The sequence below is a fragment of the Taudactylus pleione genome, unplaced genomic scaffold (assembly GCF_031769625.1).
Source record: "Taudactylus pleione unplaced genomic scaffold, aTauple2 ptg000556l, whole genome shotgun sequence".
NCBI lineage: Eukaryota > Metazoa > Chordata > Amphibia > Anura > Myobatrachidae > Taudactylus > Taudactylus pleione.
The window spans coordinates 3,304,660-3,328,435 of NW_028284958.1; the positions used below are offsets into that span (position 1 = coordinate 3,304,660).

Sequence of the window (23,776 nt, forward strand, 5' to 3'; positions counted from 1 at the left end):
TGAAGAATAGCACTTAGGGTTTTTTTTTTAAAAAAAAAACTAGTCCCATCAAATTTGGGGTACATGAAAATGGGTGCAAGCATATTTTTAAGTCCCTAAAGTAATTTTTATAAATTAAAAAAAAATCCACCTGCCGCTACCACCCGCAGTCTAGAAAACACCTGCCGCATACTTGGGGACCCCCCTGAGTCAATTTCACTAGTTTTAAAGCTTGTCCCCCAACATTTTTTTTCACCCCCAAAAAGAAAGTATCTTATTTGGGGTGTTCTACGGATTTGTTTTTAAAAAACTTGACACACATTACATTAAGGGGACATTCCAAGGCCTGCAGGCTATTTTTTTTTTATTCTGCATCCCTAAACCCCAATTCTGCACTTTTTTTCGCCACCTAAACAGTGGTGAAAACTTAACCCTGTTCTTTTTAGAAATACTTTTCGCACCTGTGAAAAGTCTTTGTAATTGAATATGGGGATAAGTGAAACAGGCGAAAATGATGTCATCGGCGACTCGTTTTCGCAGGCTAATTGAATAGGGCCCTAAATGTGGATTTGTCCTCACAGCTCTTGAAACCAAGAGGAAAAATCTACGTTAAGTGCATCCTCTGTGGTCTAACGGGTGGGGATGTAGCACTTAATGCAATAGTGCAAGGCTGACAGTTAACCTGCAGTTAATTGAATATTCCCTTTGTTATTTATTTGTCCATTTTTATGCTGTTTTCACATTGTACAGCGCCATACTCCCCATTTTTGCTCTAAACGTTTTTTTTTGCGGAATCCTGCTTCACGTGTCAAATTTGGTGATAGAGCTACAGATGCCTCTAAATACTGTAGGGGAAGTCTTATTACGACCACCCTGTATATCAGAAACATCTTTAATATATGACTACAGTAGTGGTTCCCAAACTTTTTTGAATCACGGCGCCCTAGACTACCAGCATTGTTTTCACGGCACCCCTAATTTAAAAGTTTGTTATTGAGAAATTCAGAAAAAAATATAGGAAAGTAGTAAAGTGAAGTAAATTGTGCTGACCTATCATCCTTAGGGTCAGTTATGTGGTGGGGGACAGATTTGTGGTTCTTTTTGTCCGCATATTTACATTACATTGACCATAAATAATTTGGTTTTGGTGCTGGACAACCAACCTGAGGCACCCCTGCAAGTGTCCTGAGGCACCCCAGGGTGCCACGTTGCACAGTTTGGGAACCACTGGACTACAGTATTTGTCAAGAAAGTTACATCACTATATTGTTACAAAAGTGATCTGTTCTGGGTTTGTGTACTGAATGATTTTGTTAATCTTCTGCTTGCTGTTGCTTTAAGGAAATGCATTTTACCATATCAAATTTGTTCTCAAAATATAATTTTGAAAATCCATGAACTGTATTTTTCAGGTGTGGTATGAAAAGGTCGGTACCAAAAGGTCGACTGGTTCTGAATGTCGACAGTCAATAGGTCGACATGGACATTAGATCGACCATCATTCTGTAGACATATATTTACTGTAGACTAAAAGGGTTAAATTGCCGACACATTTGAATGGTCAACATTTAACATGTCAAAACTAAATTGTTGATGCATGGTGTTTTTTTTTTTTTCTTAAACCTAAACCTAACTCTAAAATCATGAAAAAACCACATGTCGACAGAATGTGTTGTCCTTCTGGTGTCGACCTTCTGAATGTCAACCTTTTTAGTATCGACCTGGTACTGTATTTTTTTTGCCACCAGAAATCATTCCAGGCCTTATTCAGAGTCAGTCTGAAAGCGAATCACAATTCATTATTTTTTTAAAAGTTGCTTTTCTTCAATCCATTCCCAGTGAGTTGCACCTCCAAAACTCGAGCTATGACTCCCTCTCCCTGGCTGTGACTCCCTTCCCTATATATATCTATATATATATATATATATATATATATATATATATATATATATAGGAAGGCATCATCTTCCCAAATTGTGCATAAATCAGGGTTCATTTCTGAAAAACGTGGGTTGAATTAATTTGTAAATTGTTTTTTCACAGTTGCAACCAATTGGACACATTGGCAGCTTTGCAAGCATCAGTATCATTTTTTTACACTAACACCAGGGTAAGAGCTGGCGCAAATCCAACCCCTTTAACCGCTTGTCTGTCACTAACGTATGAGATGTGACCGCAGCCAGGAGTGCGTTACCTGACCAGGTCGCAACTCATGCGTTAGTGCTGTATGTCCGGATCCCCCTAGTGTAATGGAGGAAATCTGTTCTGCACTTGTGATTACCTCCTCCTCCTCAGGCCCCTTAGGAGTGATGCGGCGGTCTGTGACTCCCAATATCGCGCCCCAGTATGCTATGCGAATGGCATTCCTGGGCGCATGCACCTAAAGTAAAAGTGCATGGAGGGGAACATAGTTCCCTACCTAGCACCGGTAAGCTGATCTCTGCGTGTCCAGAGATCAGCAGCAACAGGGAGGACTAATGATCAGTTCCCCCTGCACCACGCCCCGTTGTGCTTGGCAAGAAGGAGGTAAGAGAGAGGGGCTAGACACGGGGGTGGGTCATGGTAGGGGGGCATCAATTGGCACGTGGGGGGAGGAGACGGTCGTTATGAATATTAAAAAATATATTTTGTCTGGGGTATATGTATATATATATATATATAAGTCAGAATTGAGACAAAGAAAATATGCAGATTACGAAAAGTAGCTCAAGCGCAGTGTGAAAAATTGGAGACTGAGAAAAGTCTCAAATTACATTTAAGACTAATTGAATAATTCAGTTTTTAGAGAATTTCACTACACACAATCAAATGACTGAAAAGTATGCATACTGTCAATGAAATTACTATGCTCCCTTCCCAGCTTAAATTAAATAATCAGCAGCATATGTGATTTCTAGTGTAGTATTAATGTGTACATGTCCATGCCTTCTATGGACAGCACAGGAGCATGCTCAGTATTCTAGATTAAAAACATTTTATGGGCTAGGGGGAAATGCATCAAACATTCTAAAGAGTGGAGCAAGGATGGCCATTGGCAGGTTAACCATCGACGGACATCATAGTTGGTACCATTGATAGATAGCCACGATGGCATGAAACCATCGCCAGGGAAACCATTGATGGTTTTCAACCACCGATGGTCATCCCTGATCTATTAGTTACTGGGCAGTGGGCCAATCAAAGGTGGAAGTGCGGACTTCATGGGTCATGTCATGGGCGGAGCTAGGCTCCGTGTCCTGGGGTGAAGAAGTAGAAAAAAAAACATTTGGGAGCTCTGTACCGTCAATGGTAGATGGCCATCCCTAGAGTGAAGTTGTCCATAACAATCAATCAGCTACCAGCTAGCATTTTTAGAATACTGTCTATGAAATAAAAGGAAGCTGCTTAGTTGCTATGGGCAAACTTCACTCTTTAGAAAGGTTGATACATTTCCCCAATAATCAGACCCCAGCTCCCCAAACAGGCTCCTGATTGGAAGATTCAAACTAAAGCAACGGTTAATATAAATACCGCCTAAGGCTTTACTACAGGGAACACCAGACAGATAGGAGGAATGGCGAATGATAGATGTTTGTGTTAATCATTGTACTGTACATTGCAAATGGACTTTTGCTCAGGCAAAGCCATTGAAGTTATTCTTTTCACAAGTACATGACAGGTACAGCTTCCAGTGCTGTTAATGTGAAAAAAAAAAGAATAGAATGAATACTCAACATCAATAGCCCACCAATGTCACTATTTATTTTAATATTTTTTGACAATCCCTTTACTGAAAACACTATAGGTAGTGGTAGGCATGCACATCATTTCTTCCAACATCTATAAAATATACATTAATGCACAGAACACTGGAACATTGATGTTCTACATTTTTTATGATGCATAACTCAGTCTCAGGCCATTCCCACTGGAAACCTTGATCTCTCCATCTTCCATTTTTTTATATATGTGTTTGAGATGAGAGACAACAATTCCTGTGCTTTGGATATTAATAAAACATAGTTGAAACAGTACAATGAGAATTAATGCAGTAAAGAAAACACAGGGTCTCATTCAGACCCGCTCGCGAGCGCAGGATGCTCGCAAGCGCGTCAATGGTACCCAAATGCGCATGCGCACGACGGAGGGAGCTCCGTCATGCGCATGCGCGAGACCCGGATAGCGATAGCCAAGCTGTCGCTCCAGGTCTCGCCCCAAAGGGGGCGTGCTGTCCATGGTGATTGACAGCACGCCCCCTTTGGTGGGCGTGCCGGGGCGTGGCTGCCCAGACGGAGGCGTTCCCATGGAAACGCCTACCGTCTGGGGCCGGCCCCACTGACATCACTAGTGATGTCAGTGGGAGTGCTTTTGGCTCTGATAGAGCCAAAATCACTCCAGGGCTTGCGGCAGAGAGACCCTACCGCAGGGTCTCGTCGCAAGCCCGATGGTCGCGATGGTCTTGACCATCACGACATCATCATGGACGCTCGCATAAGCTGTGGGTGGTAACCCACAGCTATGCGAGCGTCCAAAAGGCCGCTCCAAATTTAAATAGGACGGCCCTGATTCAGAGCGAGCGCTCTGGTCAGAGCGTCCGGCTCTGAATCAGGGCCACAGTCAGAATACTTCTATATAACTGACATCATCACTTTGCGGTTATGTCATGTCTAACAGGCCGATGCACTGATGAACAACAAGTGCAATAGTAAATGGGGAGCTGCTTTTTTCAGCCAAGGTTTGTACCTTTCTAGCAGTGCAGAGAATGAATTCATCTGACTGTTATGAGCAATACAGCACTGCCTTTACCTTTCCATTAGTTTTCGTAATGGGGCCCCCATCAAATCCTGATTATACAGCTGAGCAGAATAATTCATTTTAATTAATTTTAAGCTTTTTAAGCTCCACTTAAAGAAAAAAAAAATCCTATAAAAGTAAATATAAGTGATAGTCATACTGTGACTTTATCTTTTATAATGTTTACAGTTCAAGCCCAATATGGATGCTGGTGACTCGCCAAGCACACATCAGCATGACAGAGTTTGGCCTGCTGTCTTGGTGTTCTTCCCAGCTGGGTTTTTTTTTAAGTCCTGTGAAATATACTTGCTCTATTTTTGCAAGCTGAATATTCCTACACTGCAAGTGGATTAAGTGAGCGAGACCATATATGGCTCTCCACGGATGCCAGATAACTTAGGTACCACGTGACCCTGAGGCTTGATAAATGGCCTCGGTGATTGAGAAAGATACAGGTCCATTGGGATAAAATGCATGAATTTCCAAGGATGTTTACAAACCGCTGGAGTAGTATTTGCCAACCACTGTAACACTGCAAGGATCATCTTATCAGCACTATGAAATGGCTTTTAATCTGAAACCAGAATGCACAACCACCCGAGAATAGGCTGATTATCTAGTGAGGACGTTGTGGCTTTTTTTAAAGGCTGTTTGTTTGTTTTTTCTTTTTGCAAATAGGCTTTATGTTTTATGCATGAAAATAACCAGTCATTATTTCAGCATGTTTATTGTGGTATAAAGTGTGCTACATGGCCAGGATCTTTAGCATGTGTACCAAGCTCCTGAATTTAGCTCGCTAGTGGGTAGTAAGATTCATACAACTATGAATCACTGGTGTAAATGTATGCAGCCACCTCCGACAAACATATTGCTTATTTACTACACCGATTTTCCTGATGAAAAGGGTTTTGAAAAATATAATCATACTGTATACACTGTAGTGATTTTGTGCTCAGTGGCACAGTGCTACACAGCATGGATGTAGAATTGTAATCATATGTCTCCCTACCCTGCTGCATTGGTCAGTAATGTGAGTTTTCATGCTTCTTACTGAAAAATATTTTATGTAAACAATTATTGTATAGGGGACACTTGTTATTATTTTTCATATTGGCACTTTTTTGAGGAATAGAAGATAAGAGTTTCCTATGCATTTTCTCCTGGCTCTCTGAGATTGCTCAATACTGATTATTCACCTGACTAGGGGGTCTATGTACTAACAGGAGTTAAAGGGTAAAAACATTAAAGCTAGTGAAAATCCATGTACAGTATATACCATTTCTCGATATGTACTGATAGATTTTCTCCTCTGTTGTGCGCCCTGCGCTAGGTGTGGGGGCATTTTTTGCGCTGCCATAAGCCATACTTGCCTACTCTCCGGAAACTGCGGGAGGCTCCCTTATTTTTGGGTAGGCACTTCTCCCGCATCCCACCCACTTCTTTTGAGGAGAATCTTACCGTCTTTTGGAGTGTGGGAGGAAACCGGAGTACCCAAAGGAAACCCACGCAAGCACAGGGAGAATATGCAAACTCCACACAGCTAGCGCCGTAGTGGGAATCAAACCCATGATCTCAGTGCTGTGAGGCAGTAATGCTAACCATTACGGCAGTTGATTTACTCCCCAAGCGTATTATTATTACTTGCGTTTACTAGCCATAATGAAATGCTCTACACTTTCCTTCACTTTCTCTATTGTATTGTTAATAGTTATTCTATGTTATCTTATGTATTTTTGTACATTTGTATTTTGAATCCCTTTACTGTGCTACATATACCTTGTGGAACCATATAAATAAAAGATAATAATAACCCATCATTTAAGGAAGGGGAAGATAGCACAGTTCTCTTTCCTCTGCTACAAATTATATATATATTTTTAGTGGTTTAGCTCCCCTTTTAATGGACTTAAGATCTATAGTGCATCTTAACTTTTTTTTTTTTTGTTACTAGTGCATTTTTTGTGGTTTAGCTCCCCTTTTAATCTGACTTAAGACCTATCCTGCATCTTAACTTTTTTTTTTTTTACCAGTGCATTGTGTCCCAGATTGTCAGATCTGCCCTACAGCACGGCAGATCTGAAAATACGATGTGCGACCTGCGGGGACGCGCATCGCATCGTGATCGTGAGTGGGGGCTCACGATTTACTCAGGATTTGGCCATATTTTACACGATCTGACGTTCCAATGTGTCGGAATCGTCCAGATCGGGTAAAATATCGCTATGTGTGTGGGCAGCTTAACAACATTCTGGGTGTTATAGTTTTACAAACAAATATTTCTATATTACAGTAACTTGGAGGCTTCACAAGCTCTTCTCTCCAATTCTTAGTTGACGGCATATGGCGTAGCAAGGTGTCAGTGAAGTCATAGCAACTAGATCTATCTAGAGGGGTTTATTCCTAACATATATTATTTTACACCTTTAGTTAGTCTGCAAGATAAATGTGAAAATTGATGCTGCAGTTTACAAAGAGCGAGAACCAGTTTGATGGAAGGCAGTGTTGATTCCTTTGTTATCTGAAGTCATGACAGCTGCCACTCTAAAACGACAAATGATCTGTACTCAGGATGGTGTCATGTAGCAAATAATATGCTTAAAAATTACTAGAAACAAACTTTTATTTTAAATTCATGGGTACAGTATGTGCTTACTCGGTGCTTTATTTTATGGAAATTATTCAATATTATAATATTAGAATTCCGAAATTTTTTAAACAAAGTTATTATTGATACTTTATCGTAACGCCAATGTTGCTACAGGTTATGTGCTTTTTCATGGGCCAGCAAGCACCATGGTCCTGTGTGTAGAATAAACAAATCCAGAAGATGGAAAATGAAATTAGCAATAATGCTGCTTATTAATAGATCAGGACACATCTCCATGTTACAGTGCTAAACTGGGTGTGCTAGAATGTGTGATAGGTGGAAGGTTTTCAAATTAAAAGAAAGTATTTAAGGATATATAATTGATGAATGATATATAAAATATAGTTAAATAGAAGATTCAAAGAAAGTGTTTGTCAAGACAAACACAACCAAAAATAAGAATTAGACAGATGTGTCACAACTTGGAAATGTTTTGAAAATATAGGCTACAAATTTAATTTATTTCAGTGAAACATTATTGGTTTTAATTGGACAAGAAGGAGCTACTATATGCTATGTTAAACACATTACTTTTGTGTGAAGATTGACACTATTCTATTCTAAAATGTGTTTTGATGGCAGTTTTGCAGCGGTTTTGGCCTTAGTAAATCTGCAGATAGCAAAACCGCCGCCGAACCACAGTCAAAACACATTTTAGAATAGAATAGAACATGGCTGTCATTTAGAAACCACTGCAAAACCGCCACCAAACCCCCGGGGTTTAGAACAGAATAGAACCCGCCACCAAACCGCCGGGGTTTAGAATAGAATAGAAACCGCCGTCAAACCACCGCTTAGTAAATTTTGCTCAATGTATTTTCTAATAATATGATCCCTTCTACTGGAATTCCTAAACTTTTAAAAACAAGTGCAAGAACAATGTTTGACCTCCACAGCAATAAGATTACTGAGAAGGGAAATATAATTTCATACTAATTTTACCTTCCCAAATACAGTAGCGTAAATGTGGCTTAATACTGTGTTTCTTTTCTAGTAGTATTATAGATTTTATGTCCTAAGTGTTGGGTGCAGTGAAAGCAGAAGTTTGGGAAATCAGTAATATCTTAAACAGCATCAACATACTATACTATGGATGCCCAGAATAATGAATATGTCTAGAATTGCTGATCCAGTATGGTAGATGGTCTTGTAAATAATCAGTAAAAACAGTTGTCACCCAGTGAGCTGAAATATATCAACCCCACATTGCAAATATGTAAGAATTAAGGAGTTATTATATGCAAGCCTTTATCTCTCTCCCTATATAAACTATAGACTACATGTCATTCATTTGCAGTTTAAGAGGCCTATTTACACCAGTTTTCGGGGGATACCCGCATATATTAAGGATCCCCCGAATGTTTGAAGCAAGGGCCGCAGCAGATAACTCATAGGTTTCTCGGGGAGCCTCCAGAGATTTCTATGGGGACTATAAAGTTGTCAGATGGCGTTGTCCTATAGTAACCTATGGACTACTAAGTCGCAAAAATGTTTGAAAAGGGAGTCTCCATCTGTCTCTCTGTCTCCCCCCTGGTGACACATGCACCGTCCGCACATGCGCAGTGTGCACCGTGGTCCCAAACCAGGAAGCAGTGTGATAGTGTTACATTATCACACTGCTTCCAGCTGCTCACCAGAACAGGTTCTTATCAGAGCTCATCTCCTGGCAACAGGATTTTAGTAAATTCGCATGAAGATATTCATTACGAAAAAAATATTTATCACAGCCGCGTTAAAAGTGTACATTGTGATAAATATGCCCCTAAGAAAGGAGGAGGCCCATGTGCAGACTCAGTGGCCCCCCTATTTCACCAGCGTATAACTCTATTAGACTCTAGCACTGAGGGCCTGATTCAGACCCACTCGCGAGCGCTGAGCGCTAACAAGCGGTTCGATGTTGGCCCAGTGCGCATGCGCACGACAGAGGCGGCTCCGTCGTGCGCATATGCGAGACCCGGATAGCGACAGGCAAGCCGACGCTCCGGGTCTCGCTACAAAGGGGGCGTGCTGTCCATGTTGAGTGACAGCACGCCCCCTTTGGTGGGCGTGCTGGGGGCGTGGCTGCCCAGACGTCTAGGGCCGGCCCCACTGACATCACAAGTGATGTCATTCGGTGGATTTCTTGCTCTGTAAGAGCAAGAAGTCCACTGGGACTTGCGGCAACGAGACCCTACCACAAGGGTCTCGTCGTAAGTCCGATGGTCGCGATGGTCTTGACCATCGCGACCATCACCCTGGCCGCTCCAAGAGGCCGCTCTAAAAATACAATAGGCGGGCACTGATTCAGAGCAAGCGCTCTGAAAAAGCGTCCGGCTCTGAATCAGGCCCTGAGGCCACTGCACATGTGCAGATTTTCAGCACCATTTTTCCAGTGCTTTCTGTGCTTGGCAGCGGAGAGGTAAGTATGGGTGCAGCGAGTGTGGTGTGGCTCCCCCTGGACCCCTTCACCCATTATACATGCGCCCATGATGTCTGTCACCCCATTGTACGAGGTATGCTGTACCTTATTCGATGGTAGAAAGCTATCTCTTGCAGAACATACAGTATCCACAGACTCCTTAGTCTTACAGCAGTATTGTTTGTTACACAGCGCTGTAGTGCACCACTCATCCTTCTCTACTAATATCATGCATACATTTATATATATATGGAATACTAGAAGTAAATGGTAGATTTAAGGAGAAAGGAGATGCAGGGGTTAATGTATATGTACCGAATGGACAGCTTTCACTGCACGGTTTTTAGAAAAAAAATCTCATTAACCTCCAGCAGCATACAGCAAATAGCAAGCACTGCAATATTTAACACTTCAATGGGTGGATTGTTTACAAAGCAACATACTGTATGCATTACATCAAGTATGTTATTCTGTTTTCTGCCACACATATAGATTTGTAGCACACGATGATTTATTAAATCTTCCTAGAGATTTTCTGTCAGATTCTAGAACTAATATATGCATCGTATATCATAATTTCACCACAGCTTGGCTGGTATTGAACAAGCACATCTGTATCAGTACAGTTGTGTGCAATGTCTGTATATACAGTATCAGTGGGGAATGTTTTGACTGCATGAATCCATGCAATTGGTAGTAAATTTAGATCAAGGCTAAACTGCTATCTACACAAATGGAAGCAGCCATTTTGTTGACTGACTTGACTGAACTAATATTCATGAGAATGCAGCTTATTGTTTCCCCTGTAACCAATGAAATTAATGAGGTGCTGTCCTATGGCTACTTTCTAGTACATTAGTAAGCATTAGCGGTGTATCTATAATGGGTGAAGGGCGTGCGGTGCAAACGGACCCACACCATACTTGCCGATATTCTGCTCCCTCCTACCAGGAGGAAGCTGAATGTCTGTGTACAACGGGTGGCGTGGCCGGATAATGATGCCGCATTGGGGGCGAGGCCGCACAATCACGCCATCGTGGCCCCATCCTCTCTACACATTGCCGAATACAAGCAGATTCAGCGTGGATTGCGTCACCGGTCCCCTTGCTGCGGGGGTTTCTATTAGTAGTCGGGAGGGAGGGGCAGGCGGCAGCCGGGAGGCTTGCCTTTCCGGGGGCTGGGAGGGTAGGCAAGCCTGACCCACACTGCACACTCTGCATCCATTTCTTCAATACTTACCTCTCGCATCAGTGACAGCAGCGCTGCACAATCACCAGGAGAATGGTGCGTCAGCCATTTTCCCAACATTTTGCGCATGAGAAGTAGGAAAATTGCTGGGGAAATGACTGCTGCGCAATTTCCCCAGAGACCTAAAAATGCGCAGTAGACTCTGGCACAGTACTAGAGTCTACAAGTGCTCAGAGTCTGCTGCGCTCAGTGCACTGCACGGGATGAGAGGAGGGGGTCCCTGATGGAGACTGCACATGGGCCCCTTCCTCTCTTAAGACGCCCCTGATAAGCATATTAATCATCTCATTGGCTCAAACTACAAAATGTTTTTCTCTACAAAATGTACAGAAAGAACTATTTACATATAAGCAATAATAATAGTAAGAATAAAAAATAAACTACTTGTTGCTGATACCGATCAAAAAGCTTATAAATCTCAGCTGTATACTCTGTTTTACATTTCATGAAGTGTTACAACATGTGAATCTGGTTCTCCCATGCTAAGTACCTCCATAGTTGCCTTCCTCTGCTTCTGGCATACTTCTCCATCAAACATAACTCCCAGCATGCTCTAACAATTACCTGTATTCCATAACGTGTAAAACGCAGTTGGGGAGCCTCATGTGGTCTAGAACTTGTAGGCAAGGCATCGCACACTTACTATGATGAAGTGATTCCAATATGTAAATGCCAGCATACTGAATAATACAGATATTTACATAAGAGAGGCAGTTATTGCGTAGGTGGTAGAAAGAAAAAAAAAAGAAAAAAGATAAAAAATGACTAGATGCTAGATGATGTTTTTCATCAGTGAGAGTTCATGGGAAGCTCATCAAGATGTGCGAGGAACAGCTTAACCCTCTAGCTAGGCATCAGACTGTGCGACGGTAGCACATAAGGAATTGTTTGGTTACAGGAAGACGCTCATAAAGATGGGCGTGTGAGGAGAATAGGACAAACACCCTTAAAATATGTTTTCCATTTAAACAGGTCCTCTTATTTAATGACTATACGGATGTGCAAATGTTCAGTGTAACACAGGTAAACAAGAGACGGCCATTCAGCATAACTATGCATTTGCATGAGGCTATGCAGACGTATGTGCCTTATATGTGCTACCGTCTGGTGTTTTGTGTACAGTGAGTACATATGGGAATTTTTTTTTTAACACGCTGCACGTTTAGAAAAGAAAATCTGTGTCTGTGCATGATCCATTTATTATAGGGATCAATGATCCCTACTTTTGGCAGCTCTTGGTGAGACCATTATGGGGTCTAACGCAATACATGGTACCGGACCATGGGCCTGATTCAGTGCAATTATGCACGTAGTCTCACTGCGTAGATATACTAATGATTGCAATCGCAATGCCGCTGCAACCTAACATAAGGACGTCCCCTTTACCTTACATACATCCGTAATATTTAGCAAGACTACGAAACCATCGGTAACATCGAGTACAATCGTAGCCTCACGCACACTTGCACAAGTTCTGACCTTACTCAGGAATTGCTAACCTCATCGCACGCAGTGAAAGCCCAATCTGCGTATGGCATCACAGTGGCTAATTTATGCATGCCCTGCAAAGGGGTTCAAATGCACTGGCACGCCTGCGTTTCGCTGACCCCCTCCCCCCCTGGCACCACCCCCAAATGGTACCTCCTGTCAATCACTCTGTGATGTCACTGCGATCGTAGTCCCGATCGCAATGGAGTGTTCGCGCACTGCGATGCAAACGCATGTGAGGAACGCAACAATCGGCCTATTGTGTGCGTAATCGCAGTTGAAATCGGTAATGAATCAGGCCCTATGTTCACATGTAAAATGCCAGGGTGTAAAAAAACCTTATTTCATTATGACTGTTGACTGATTTATTAGGAGTCCTTGATTTATCAATTAGTCTGGTCAGGCTGCACTAACATGTATGTGGACTGTTACACAAATACACGCAGCAGTGGATCGTATATATATCCATGTTGTAATAATCACTACATCTACCAATTAATGCAAACTGTCATGTACTTTCGCCATGTAGTAAGCCTCGCTAATTCCAGCTTTGCTTTTTTTTTAGACACATAGAAAACTGGAAAGGATTACACACATTGAATGCTGTGGACATGGAACTTTACACTGGACTCCAAAGGCTGTGAGTAACAACCTTGTCTATAGTACAGTATGTAGACTTTTACACTAAATAATTAAATAATAAAGCATCAAGGGGAAGAAACAGTTTTGGAAACAATTGTATACTTGTTTGTAATATTTTAGTTTATACTAATAGTTCTTGTTACTGTAAAGCAATTAGGAAACTGAATTTCAAATTAAACAGCATAAAGTTCTACAAAAGAAACAAATACTGTAGTACTAGCTGAGGAATGGAAATACAATTTTGTCCCATTGACCTTGGTGTGACTTCTCAAATTATGGCTGTGTGTCTAGTGAACCTGTTTTCATCTCATTTGTAGGTACTACCGCTGGCGCTGTCCTTTCAGCAAAGGAGAAACAGTTTAAAAAGTTCATTATTTCTAGGCCAAATGATTAACTCTTCACTTGTCTATTGTTTCATTTACTGAGACAGTAATATAGGTCTGGACTTAGGGCATTTGAATCTTATGGGACATAGTGGAGGTTAGACTCATAAGCTCAGTGGTAATCTGGGTATGGGAGTTGGGGGAACAGTGAAAGTGGTCGAGTGTTAAAAACACTTTAAATCCGGGCCAGGATATACTATTGTGTTAAATCAGAAAATGTTATTAAATTTTAATAGGCCTCCTTTGATTCCAACTCTGCAACATATGCTATTGATTGAAATGACATGTGTCACTATCCTACACAACATGTGATCATATAATTGTATTTAAATACCATTTGGTGTGATATTAAATTGTTGGCAGTAGTTCCGAGATTCACAGGAATTTACTGATTTACTGTTTATGGTTGAGGTTTAGAAACAAGTAAAAAAAGAAAAACTTTCTTCCAAACTTTAAGCTTAAAAGATTGTGAAGTTTATATCAAAATATCTGAGATTGTTAAATTAGTCCAAAATAATGTTTTGGAAATGACGGCACATATAAATTTACTAAACTACATTCTAACAAAATGGTAATGACAGTGAATCTGGGTAAAAAAAAAGCCTTAACTAGACATTTTGGTGCCCTGCTTTGGTGCCCTGCGCGAGTAATAGCATTGGTACCCCCAAGAAAAAAAAAAAACTCTCACTCCCTGCTACCCTTTTAGCTCCTGCTTCTCTCTCACCCACTGCACATCTCACTCCCATCTCTCACCTCCCCACCACTTCTCCCTGCCTGCTTCCCTCTATCACCCCCTGCCCTTCTCACTACCTGATTCCCTCTGCTAGCCCCTCCCTCTAACATATTCCCTCTTACACCCTTCCATCTCTCTGATTCCCTCTTACTTCTAGCTATACTGCGACTGGAATGAAGCTGGGGCCCGGGAGCATTGGGTCCCTGCTGCACTGCAGTTTTAAAGTCAGCACTGTCCACCAGCCAATCCTGGCTCACGGACCGGCTCACCTGCATATCAAAAGAAGGGGAAGCTTTTTAGCTCTGGTGCCGGTCACGAGCCAATGAGAAGCTGCTACTTGGCAGCTTCTCATTGGCTGGCGCTCTGTGAGCTGCGATTGGCTGGCTGGCAGTGCTGCTGCTTACTACTGCAGTACAGCTGGGACCCTCTTCGACCACTGTGTAAGAGTGTAAGAGCCGGGCACCATGCAGTGCACCATTACTAATATATATAGTAGTTGGCGCCTGGTGTATAATGATTACGGTGGGCGGCCGGTTCCACCCTCAGGCTGCTGCGCTCTGTGCGGCACCAGCCACACCACCCTAGTTACGGCCTTGATGTCCTGCCCCCTTTTTAATTCCCCCTCCATTGGCCTCCTCCTTCTCAGTTTGGCAAAGGTGAATGAGTACTGATGATTTGATGCCAAGTCATTCTCTCCAAATATTTATCTCTGCTGACATCCAAATGGAATAAACCAAGGTGAACAAAGATTCTGCACAGAATCCTAGCTTCCTGACATAATACAATTTAAGTAGTGTTTCCTCTCCTCCCCTTCATACCCTGGTCCACCCCTCCCATGTTTGCCACATCATCTGTGTGTGTCTTTGCTCCACTCTGTATATCTCTGTCACCTGCTTTGTGTTATCCTCTTTGTATCAATTTTGAATGTGTACCTGTATCTCTGTCTCTCCATGTGTAACTCTCCATAACCCCTCTGTGAATATGTTTCCCAACAGGTTTACTCCCACCTTGTGCGAGAATTTTTGGAGTGCTCCCCTTCCACCCATTTCAACTGTGTACATAATGAATATTATTAAACATATAAAATAAGCCCAATGACATGAAAAAAAAACCACACATTCATTCCCCCCCCCTCAAACAGAAAAAAACACACATTGGCCCCCCACAGGAAAAAAAAACACATATTGGCCCCCCCGCAGGAATAAAAAGACATTGGCCCCGCAAAACACTTATATATTTAATTTACTTACCTCATATGACTTGAAGACACGTGGCTGCTTCCTGCTGCGCTGCTTCACTCATGAATCTCATGACTACTCTGATAACAGAAATTTAGGGGAGGAACAGGCGTTCCTTCAGGGCATCAGCCACTTGCTGGCCGCTGGTTGTACTGTGCTGCTGCTCACCTCCCCTCCCTCTTTACCCTCAGTGCACTGCTCGGCTGTGTGACCTCCATGACAGCCGAAACAAAAGATGCATCACAGCCTGATAGGGCTGTATCTGAACCGGAAGTTGAGCCCAGTACAGCCTGGGCCAGAACTTCAGGGGTTGCACTGTGCTCCCTATGGGATGGCACCCCATGCAGCTGCTCTACTCAAATGGGCCTTAAGCCAGCCCTGTATCCCAATGCTCACCATCCCATTTGTTCCCTCTATTATCTTTAACGTGTGCCCATCATTCACTGTCCACTCGCACAACACTTTCTCCCTCCTCTTTCCCAATTTTCCCGTCTTCAAAAATTTCCTTCCTTTTCTTTTGCTCAGTGTGATAGACAAGACCAATGCTGGTGAATGCTGAAGCGATGTGGACAACTGTGGCAAAATACTGTATTAGGGTAATAAAACATTACTTGTTTGAGGTTCGAAAAAAAACAAGCAAATATTTCCTGCTGGATGATCAGCGTTGAATCTCTTCCATGGTCTAGGGGTGACATAAAATATGCAGAGGGCCCAAGGCACCATGGACTGAGAAGGATTGGGGACCACTGGGTTACAGTGATCCATGCCCCTCTGGGGCCACTGGTCCTAAGACAGAAGCCTATTGGATAATTCTGCAATTGTTTTCTTAGACCCTTGCCAGCACACTCTCACATCACTCCTCTTTCTTTAATTATAGCCTGCTTGCTGATGACCATGATCTGCGGGAATGACCAGCAAAGGGAGAGGGCAGAACATATTATTTAGTAATGGACAGAGGCAACACTGGTATTTCTAGATAAATAGCCACAAAACAATGTTTTTATTATTGATAACCATAAATTGTTTATCAATAAAATAGAGACTGTTAAGGCAGATTCAATTCACACAACTATGAAGGTGACTGGCTTACAGACCTCATTCCCTGACTCCCTTTACCTTTACTGAACCAATCCTTTTTTCCTGATTAAACTTATGAACCACACCATGATTTCATAAACAGCTTCCCATGCTTCTTAAGATATACATAAATATATAAACTGGTACTTATTATTATTATTATTTTTATTTATCTTTAAATGTATGTGTACTTATGTACATATCCTCACAACACCATAATAAACAGAATAGAAGGCAAACATTTTCAAAAATAAAACAATTACTTTTGAGAAAAGATAAACTAAACAGAAATCCATCAAACAGAAGAAAGCTTTCAAAAAAAAATGTAAAATGTACACAGTACAAACCTGATTACTCATGCTTCGATTAACCATGCAATTGATTATCCATGTATACATTTTCTGAAAAAAAGTGTAATTTTCCCTTAATTGTGATTTATTATTTTTTAGTCCATTCCATACTTAACATGTAAATCAATTAGCCACAAATTTCAATTAGCCAGCTTCATGCTCCCTGTCAACAGCATGGATAATCAAGGTTCCATTGCAATTATACTGCACAATTTTTCCCCTATGCAATTCTACGACATGCTGTGCCAGTGTTGCTATTAATAACCGTGGTGTTTTTTTTTATTGGCACACAGCACAGTAACATTTAAAACTCAGAAGCACCCACCATTCTCAATTAATATATAAAAAAACACTAAGAAATTATATATAAAAAAAAATAAATGTTATATATATATATATATATATATATATATATATATATATATGAGGGAGAGACAGAGGGGAGAGGGGGGTTCTCAATTAACTCCATTCATGCAGAAATAAAGTTATTTATTTTGTATTAATAGTGACTTTTAAGTTCATACACTTTTTATTAGTGCTTGAACTTGTAAAAAAGGAACATCAATAACAATGAAGCTGCCCTGTTTGAAAGCAACACAGTAGTAGTAGGAAAAGCCAACCATATGAATAGAAAATGGTCTTTATAATTGATGAGTGCCATTCTTAAATGTCTCACTAACATGTGCTAAAACTTTAATGTTCTTTAAACAAAAGATAATTGCTCTTAAAATTGACTGATTTTATGCTCTACTGATATCACTAATAGGATTTATATTGGCTCACAATCTGTCACTGCTGACACCTGACATATCAGAATGTTTATTTGTATATATTGACTTAAAAGTTTAATTGTAGCACAATGAAGGTCAGCCATGCTATCTCAAAGTCTGAATTAGCCTAAAGATGAAAATGAGACTAGAAACTGAAATATGTCGCTTACCTTGCTTTGATGTAATAATGTAAAAAAATGATGTAAAATAATTGTGTATGGTAAAATATTGTAGTTACATTTATTTTAAAAATGCAGTAATACATCAGTGAATGCATATACTAATTGTATATGGACTGGCGTGTCTATATAGTTTATACTAATATTAAACTACATTTGTACTGCTTCAATTGTATCATTAAAATTAACTTTATGTAAAGTATTTACATCACATATTGAAGAAAATATGGAAATACATTACTTGCAAGAATGAACAGCAGATATAATGCTCCAATAGTTATGTCCAGGTTCAAAAAATTAGCAAAATGTTACTCCTGGCCAGCACCATCTAATAGAGTGTGGAACCAATCTAAGAGGAAAAGGAGCTTCCCAACATAGCAATGTTCTCTTAGATTCAATAATATGGATAATTAAACTTCTATATGATTAGCTACAAAAGTAATCAGCTACAACTAAAGAGAGACCAAATTGTTACTCTCCTTTGAATAATTGTGCTATATGTAAGTAAAAATAATACTTCAGTCCACAGAGTTAGAAAAAGTACAGTGATTTGTCCAGGAGAGAAGAACTCCTGATTACAGACAGTGCATATGCTTTGAATGGTAATCTACACTAAATATAGTAGCAAAGTATTTCACATTGTCAGAAGAAATACTCATAATGTCAGAAAAATGTAAAATGGTGTAAATTTGAATTATAAACAGCATTGACAATTAAAACATAAAAATAAAAAATAAAGAATTAAGTAAAAAATACAAAGACAAAAGGTTTGTCTCATTTCAAATGTAGTTCAATATAACGCGTTTCATTGAATATATCTGCTTCCTATGGCATTTTGCTTTCTATATGGTTCACATAGAAGTTTCATTATACAGTACATTATTGAGTCCAAGACAGTGCTGGAGAACTATATATATAAAATAGTGTTCACTCTAGGTCTGGCGGCAGGCAGGGCGCCAGACATAGAGCTAGGGCACTTCTGAATAGGGGGCATGACCAAAGTAAAGGGGGCATGTCTTTATGACACGTCCCCTTTTCGTCACTCCTGGGGGTGTGCCCGGAACTTACGGACATGCCGGGCAGCCCTCAAGCGCTGCGGTCACAGTGAATGGATGCCGGGCGCATGCGCCCGGCGTCCATTCACCGGCAGTGACCGCTGCGCTGCCGTTTTGATCACCCGTGGGACACTGTGACCCGCGGGTGGAGACAGAACCCGCAGGTTGTCTCAGCGGGGTGCTGCGCTGGAGGGCAGGGTGCTTTCTCCCCTTCAGAAATAGGGCAGGGCATGGCACGGCGCCCCACTAAAACAGCCTAGCGGGAACGCTATAAAATACGGTAATGCAACGTGCATTAATAGTATTATCAAATTCCTTCTAATAATTTAAATCAATTAAATGTTCTGTGATCATTTCAAGAATTTGTTACTGGTTATGGAATCCTGAGGTGATGTGTGATCATGAAAGTACAGTATACTGTACATTATTATTATTATTATTATTATTATTATCCTTTATTTATATGGCGCCACAAGTGTTCCGCAGCGCCTTACATAGTACATAGAACTAATAGGTGAACAAGAAACAAGTAACTTACAGTACATTACAGTGCAGGACAAGGACACAACTTATATACATTGCTGAAATAGTGATTAAACCGCTCACAATAAGCTGCTGGGAGTTGGCAGTCCCGTGTTAGGTGCCCTAATGGGGAGTAGAGAGTAGAAGAAAATGTAAAGAGAAGCACATGAGGGAAGAGGTCCCTGCTCGTGAGAGCTTATATTCTAAGGGAACATCTAGTGTTCTAAGTGAATGTTGCAGTGATGTCATATCTATCACACTCAGGGCCGGCTCTAGGAGTGTTCGACCAGTGCGGTCGCACAGGGGCGCCACCTGTAGAGGGCGGCACCCCTCTCCAGCATCCCGATTTCAGCGGGACAGTACTGTTCTGCTGTTCCACCTGCGGGCCGAAGTGGCCCACGGGTATTCAAATTGGGATGCTGGGGACACCCACCACCACAGCTGTGCGGCGGTGCCGGACCTCCAGAGAGTGAATGGATGCTGCGCGCGGCAACCATTCACTGACAGGAGAGGGCTGGGGGAAACCCAGCCAGTGACGGAGTGCTGGTCTTAACCCCCAGCCTGACGTTATTTGGGGGCGTGCCATGCGGGCACGCCTCCAAATAACGTCACACAGGGGGCGTGGCCATTGTAATTAGGCCACACCCCACATTTGGTCGAAGCCGCGCGCGAGGTTAGGGCGCTCCCTCAAGAGCCAGCACAGGGTGCTCAGAACCCTGGAGCCGGCCCTGATCACACTGTACATTTTGAGAGAGGAGGGGGCCTGTGTGCAGTCTCCAACACGGGCCCCCTCCTCTCTGCCCGGCGGCCGCCAGCGTACTGAGCTGTGCGCGGCCAGCGCCGGAGTTATAGACTCTGGGCACTAGAGTGTGCCTAGAGTCTATATACTGTATGCACAGGTCACCGAGAAAATGGCCGCGGCAGCCATTTTCCCTGTACTGCGCATGTGCAAACGAAGGGAAAATGGCCGCTGTGGCCATTTTCCAGTCATTTTACAGCGCCGGACCCCCACGCCGGTGTGGGACTTCGGAGAGGTAAGTAATATTATGGGTGCAGGTTGTGCAGTGCAGGGCCCCCCTGGACTCAGGGGCACGTGTTCCCCGCACACCCTGCACCTATTATAAATACACCCCTGCCAGGAAGGGTGGGGTGGCCATAGTCCAAGTTTTGAAAATTACCTTCTTGGCAACTGTCAAAACCAGGGTAAGGAAAGGGACAAATTCAGTATGCCTAGGACCTTGATCCCAATTTTCAAACTTGCCAAAGGGTCACGCTCAAGATGGAGGTGTGTGACTGAGCCATTGAACGAGTGCAATTTATCCCAAAATATGCTAATTTTCCTACACCCGCAAAATTGATGATAAAAATCAGCAACCAGGTGTTTACATTTAAGACATACTGCAGTCTCAGTTGCCACCATGCATCTCCTCTTCCCTGAGAAATAAAGGCTCTGTGTAGAGTTTTTAAAGTGCACCTCCTGGAACATGGTGGAATGCAATATTTTCATAGTGTTCTCATAATGCAAAGTAAATAGGGTGGGAGATATTGTCATACCCAAATCAGATTGCCATTTAGAAGCAAGTGCATTCCAAGGTCAGCATTTTATTTTTAAGCGTCTGTGCAAAGTAATAGACATCGTGTGACCAGTAAAACATACTAGCTTAGCAATGCATCTATAAGTATAGAACTAGACTTGGAATTATAGTTTTCTGAGCTATACATCTTTAACATCTACTGTATTTAAATGATCATTTTTAAATAGCATCATGTGTTTGGCTCTACTGAAATTTTACTCTTGTTTTGCAATTTTGAGTTTACTATTTATACATAGATGTTCATATAATAAAATTTATTTTAAAAAAAAAATCTTTTTACAGAACAATTAAGAACTCTGGACTCAGAAGCATACAGCCAAGGGCGTTTTCCAAGAATCCTCAATTGCACTACATGTAAGTAGAGGTTTTCATTTTTTATTCACCTGTTATTTTAAGCAATCATCTTTTCAGTTCTATTCATGCTTTACTTATATGTTTACATCTGATTAATATTTGTTGAGAAAAACATGTAAATGGTGATAGGTCCCATGTAGTATACACACACATGTACAGATTTGTCCGCATACACCTATACCCAAATTGTACTAAACAGACTTTGTGAATTAGTGTAGCTGCACCATCAGATGTTTTCTTTAAAATATGCATCTTAATCTGCTACTTTCACCAAGTATTTTTCAACAAAATACCAAACTTAAGTACTTAGGCCCTGATTCAGAGCCGCTCGTAAGCGGCCCCTCGTTCGTTCTGACCAATGTTCTCACATCTGCGCATGCGTACGGATTTTAATACGCATGCGCGAACCAGTCAGTGCGGCCGAAAATCGTTTGTTCGCTATATAGCGAATGCCTGCTATTTTGAGTGACAGAAGGAGGCGTATGTGGGTGGTAACAGGGGAAGGTGCTTGAAAACGGGGGTGTGGAATTCGAACGCAGGCGTGCTTAAAGGTCAAAACGGACGTTTTAAGGGAGTGCATAATTAATACAGCAGCGTCATTGACCACGTCACTTGTTTTTTTTTTACTCAGAACTGCTCGTAAAATAGCGGTTGAAAAAACCAGCCACAAGAATAGCTGTTCGATGTACTCGATTAATCTAATAAATAGCGGACATGACGTATGGTGCGAGCGGCAAGGGGGCGTATTTTTCAAAATTACAACCGCAAGTTTTGCTCGCTCGTTCAGACTTAGAGGCGTGAACAGACCGCAATTAGCGAACGGTTCATTTGAATAGCCACCCCTTGTTTTAGAACGAACGACCGCAAATAGCGAGCGGCTCTGAATGAGGGCCTTAGTACACTATTAGCAACCAAGAGCCTGATTCATAGTTGTATGCAAACCAGATGATTTGCGTACAGCTACAATGGTGGGAGGACTGCGCATGCACAGTGCTCCCTAAGCTGCAGCCTGATTGGTCAGTTTTACATAATGAAAATGTGTCGTCCCGGTTTTGAAGGCATGTCGAGGCCAGGGTCTGTGTCTTCCAATACAGATTCCCAGGCCGCAGCAGAGGAGTTCCGGTGGCTTAGGCTTTTCTGATATGTCCAATGGCAGCAACCATCGTGACGTTGATGCTGTGTCTTTGGACGCTGGACTCGGATCTGCGATGCTGGCAGGAAACATCTTTTTTCTTCAGATGCTCCTGCGGCATTACCATAATTTTGCTTCTGCGTCCAAAGACGATAAAGGGGAGAACTCTGAAACACCCCCTAAGTACGCAAGTACGCTGTTAGCGAATTAAGATGCAAAATGCTGGAGAAAGTATGGAATTTGGTTTTAATGGCAAAAGACAGCGGTCCTATGAGAGTGACTCGCCCATGCATCCGTAAGCTTTAGCTCCTTTGCAATAAAATCCACTAATCCTAAGTACAGAATGTATTAGTCTAGTTCTATATGGTGCAAAAAGGATAGGTGTATGATGACACATTTGTGTATACACAGACAATTTATATTTATATATATATATACAGACAATATTTATATATAGGACAATTTTTGCCGCTTATGGGCTAATTCTGAGTCGCACAGTGCTACGACCTCATTAGCATCTTTTGCCGTAGTCGTGTCTGTAAGTTTTTGCTAATGCTAGTATCAGCCCCTCCCCTGGTGTAAAAATGTGCATCTGACTGTGTGGGCACTGGGCTGCCCACTTTGTGAGTCTGTATACCCTATAATCCTGCTTACTGCATCTAAGACGCAATCATTGGTCGCATTACTGAAATTTGCACCAGCCCCATGCTAGGTGCACAATCTGCATTAGAGTATGGCTCCCAGTGTGAGCAAGTAAGCATCTGAATTCGCAACCATTCAGCGACACACCAGCAACACTCACATCTGAATAGCCACCTCCCAGTCACCGCCCAGGAATGCCCAATACATTTCCAGTACATTTCACACACTGTGCGTCTTAACTCAAAGTTATAGAACATCTTCCATATTTGTATATTGATTTATATTTTTTGTTGTATTTCAGCTACAGTATACAGTATACATTTCTTAGATATTGTTTGAAATGTCCACGTTGTTATTGAACTCACTAAAAAAGTACAATTAATTCTAGCGATATTATGCACTAGCACCAAATTAGTGTAGGTGGGACTGCAGAAGACTCATGTTACAGGTCCAAGGGATGGATGTATCAAACCTTCTAAATAGGACTAGTAGAGGTGTTACTCATAGCAACCAATCAAATTCTAGCTAACATTTATCTAGTACATTCTATAAAATAATAGCTAGAAGCTGA

The 23,776-nt window shown here is 41.7% G+C and overlaps 1 protein-coding gene across 3 annotated transcripts in view; it reads left to right on the plus strand.

The window, feature by feature from the left end:
* NTRK3 (neurotrophic receptor tyrosine kinase 3) overlaps positions 1-23,776 on the plus strand; it is a 700,933-nt gene that overhangs the window by 161,018 nt on the left and 516,139 nt on the right. For all 3 annotated transcript variants that reach the window (XM_088452662.1, XM_088452663.1, XM_088452665.1), the window contains exons 3-4: positions 13,099-13,173; positions 21,360-21,431. In XM_088452662.1, coding sequence (XP_088308788.1) covers positions 13,099-13,173; positions 21,360-21,431 — 147 coding nt within the window. The remainder of the gene's footprint in view (positions 1-13,098; positions 13,174-21,359; positions 21,432-23,776) is intronic.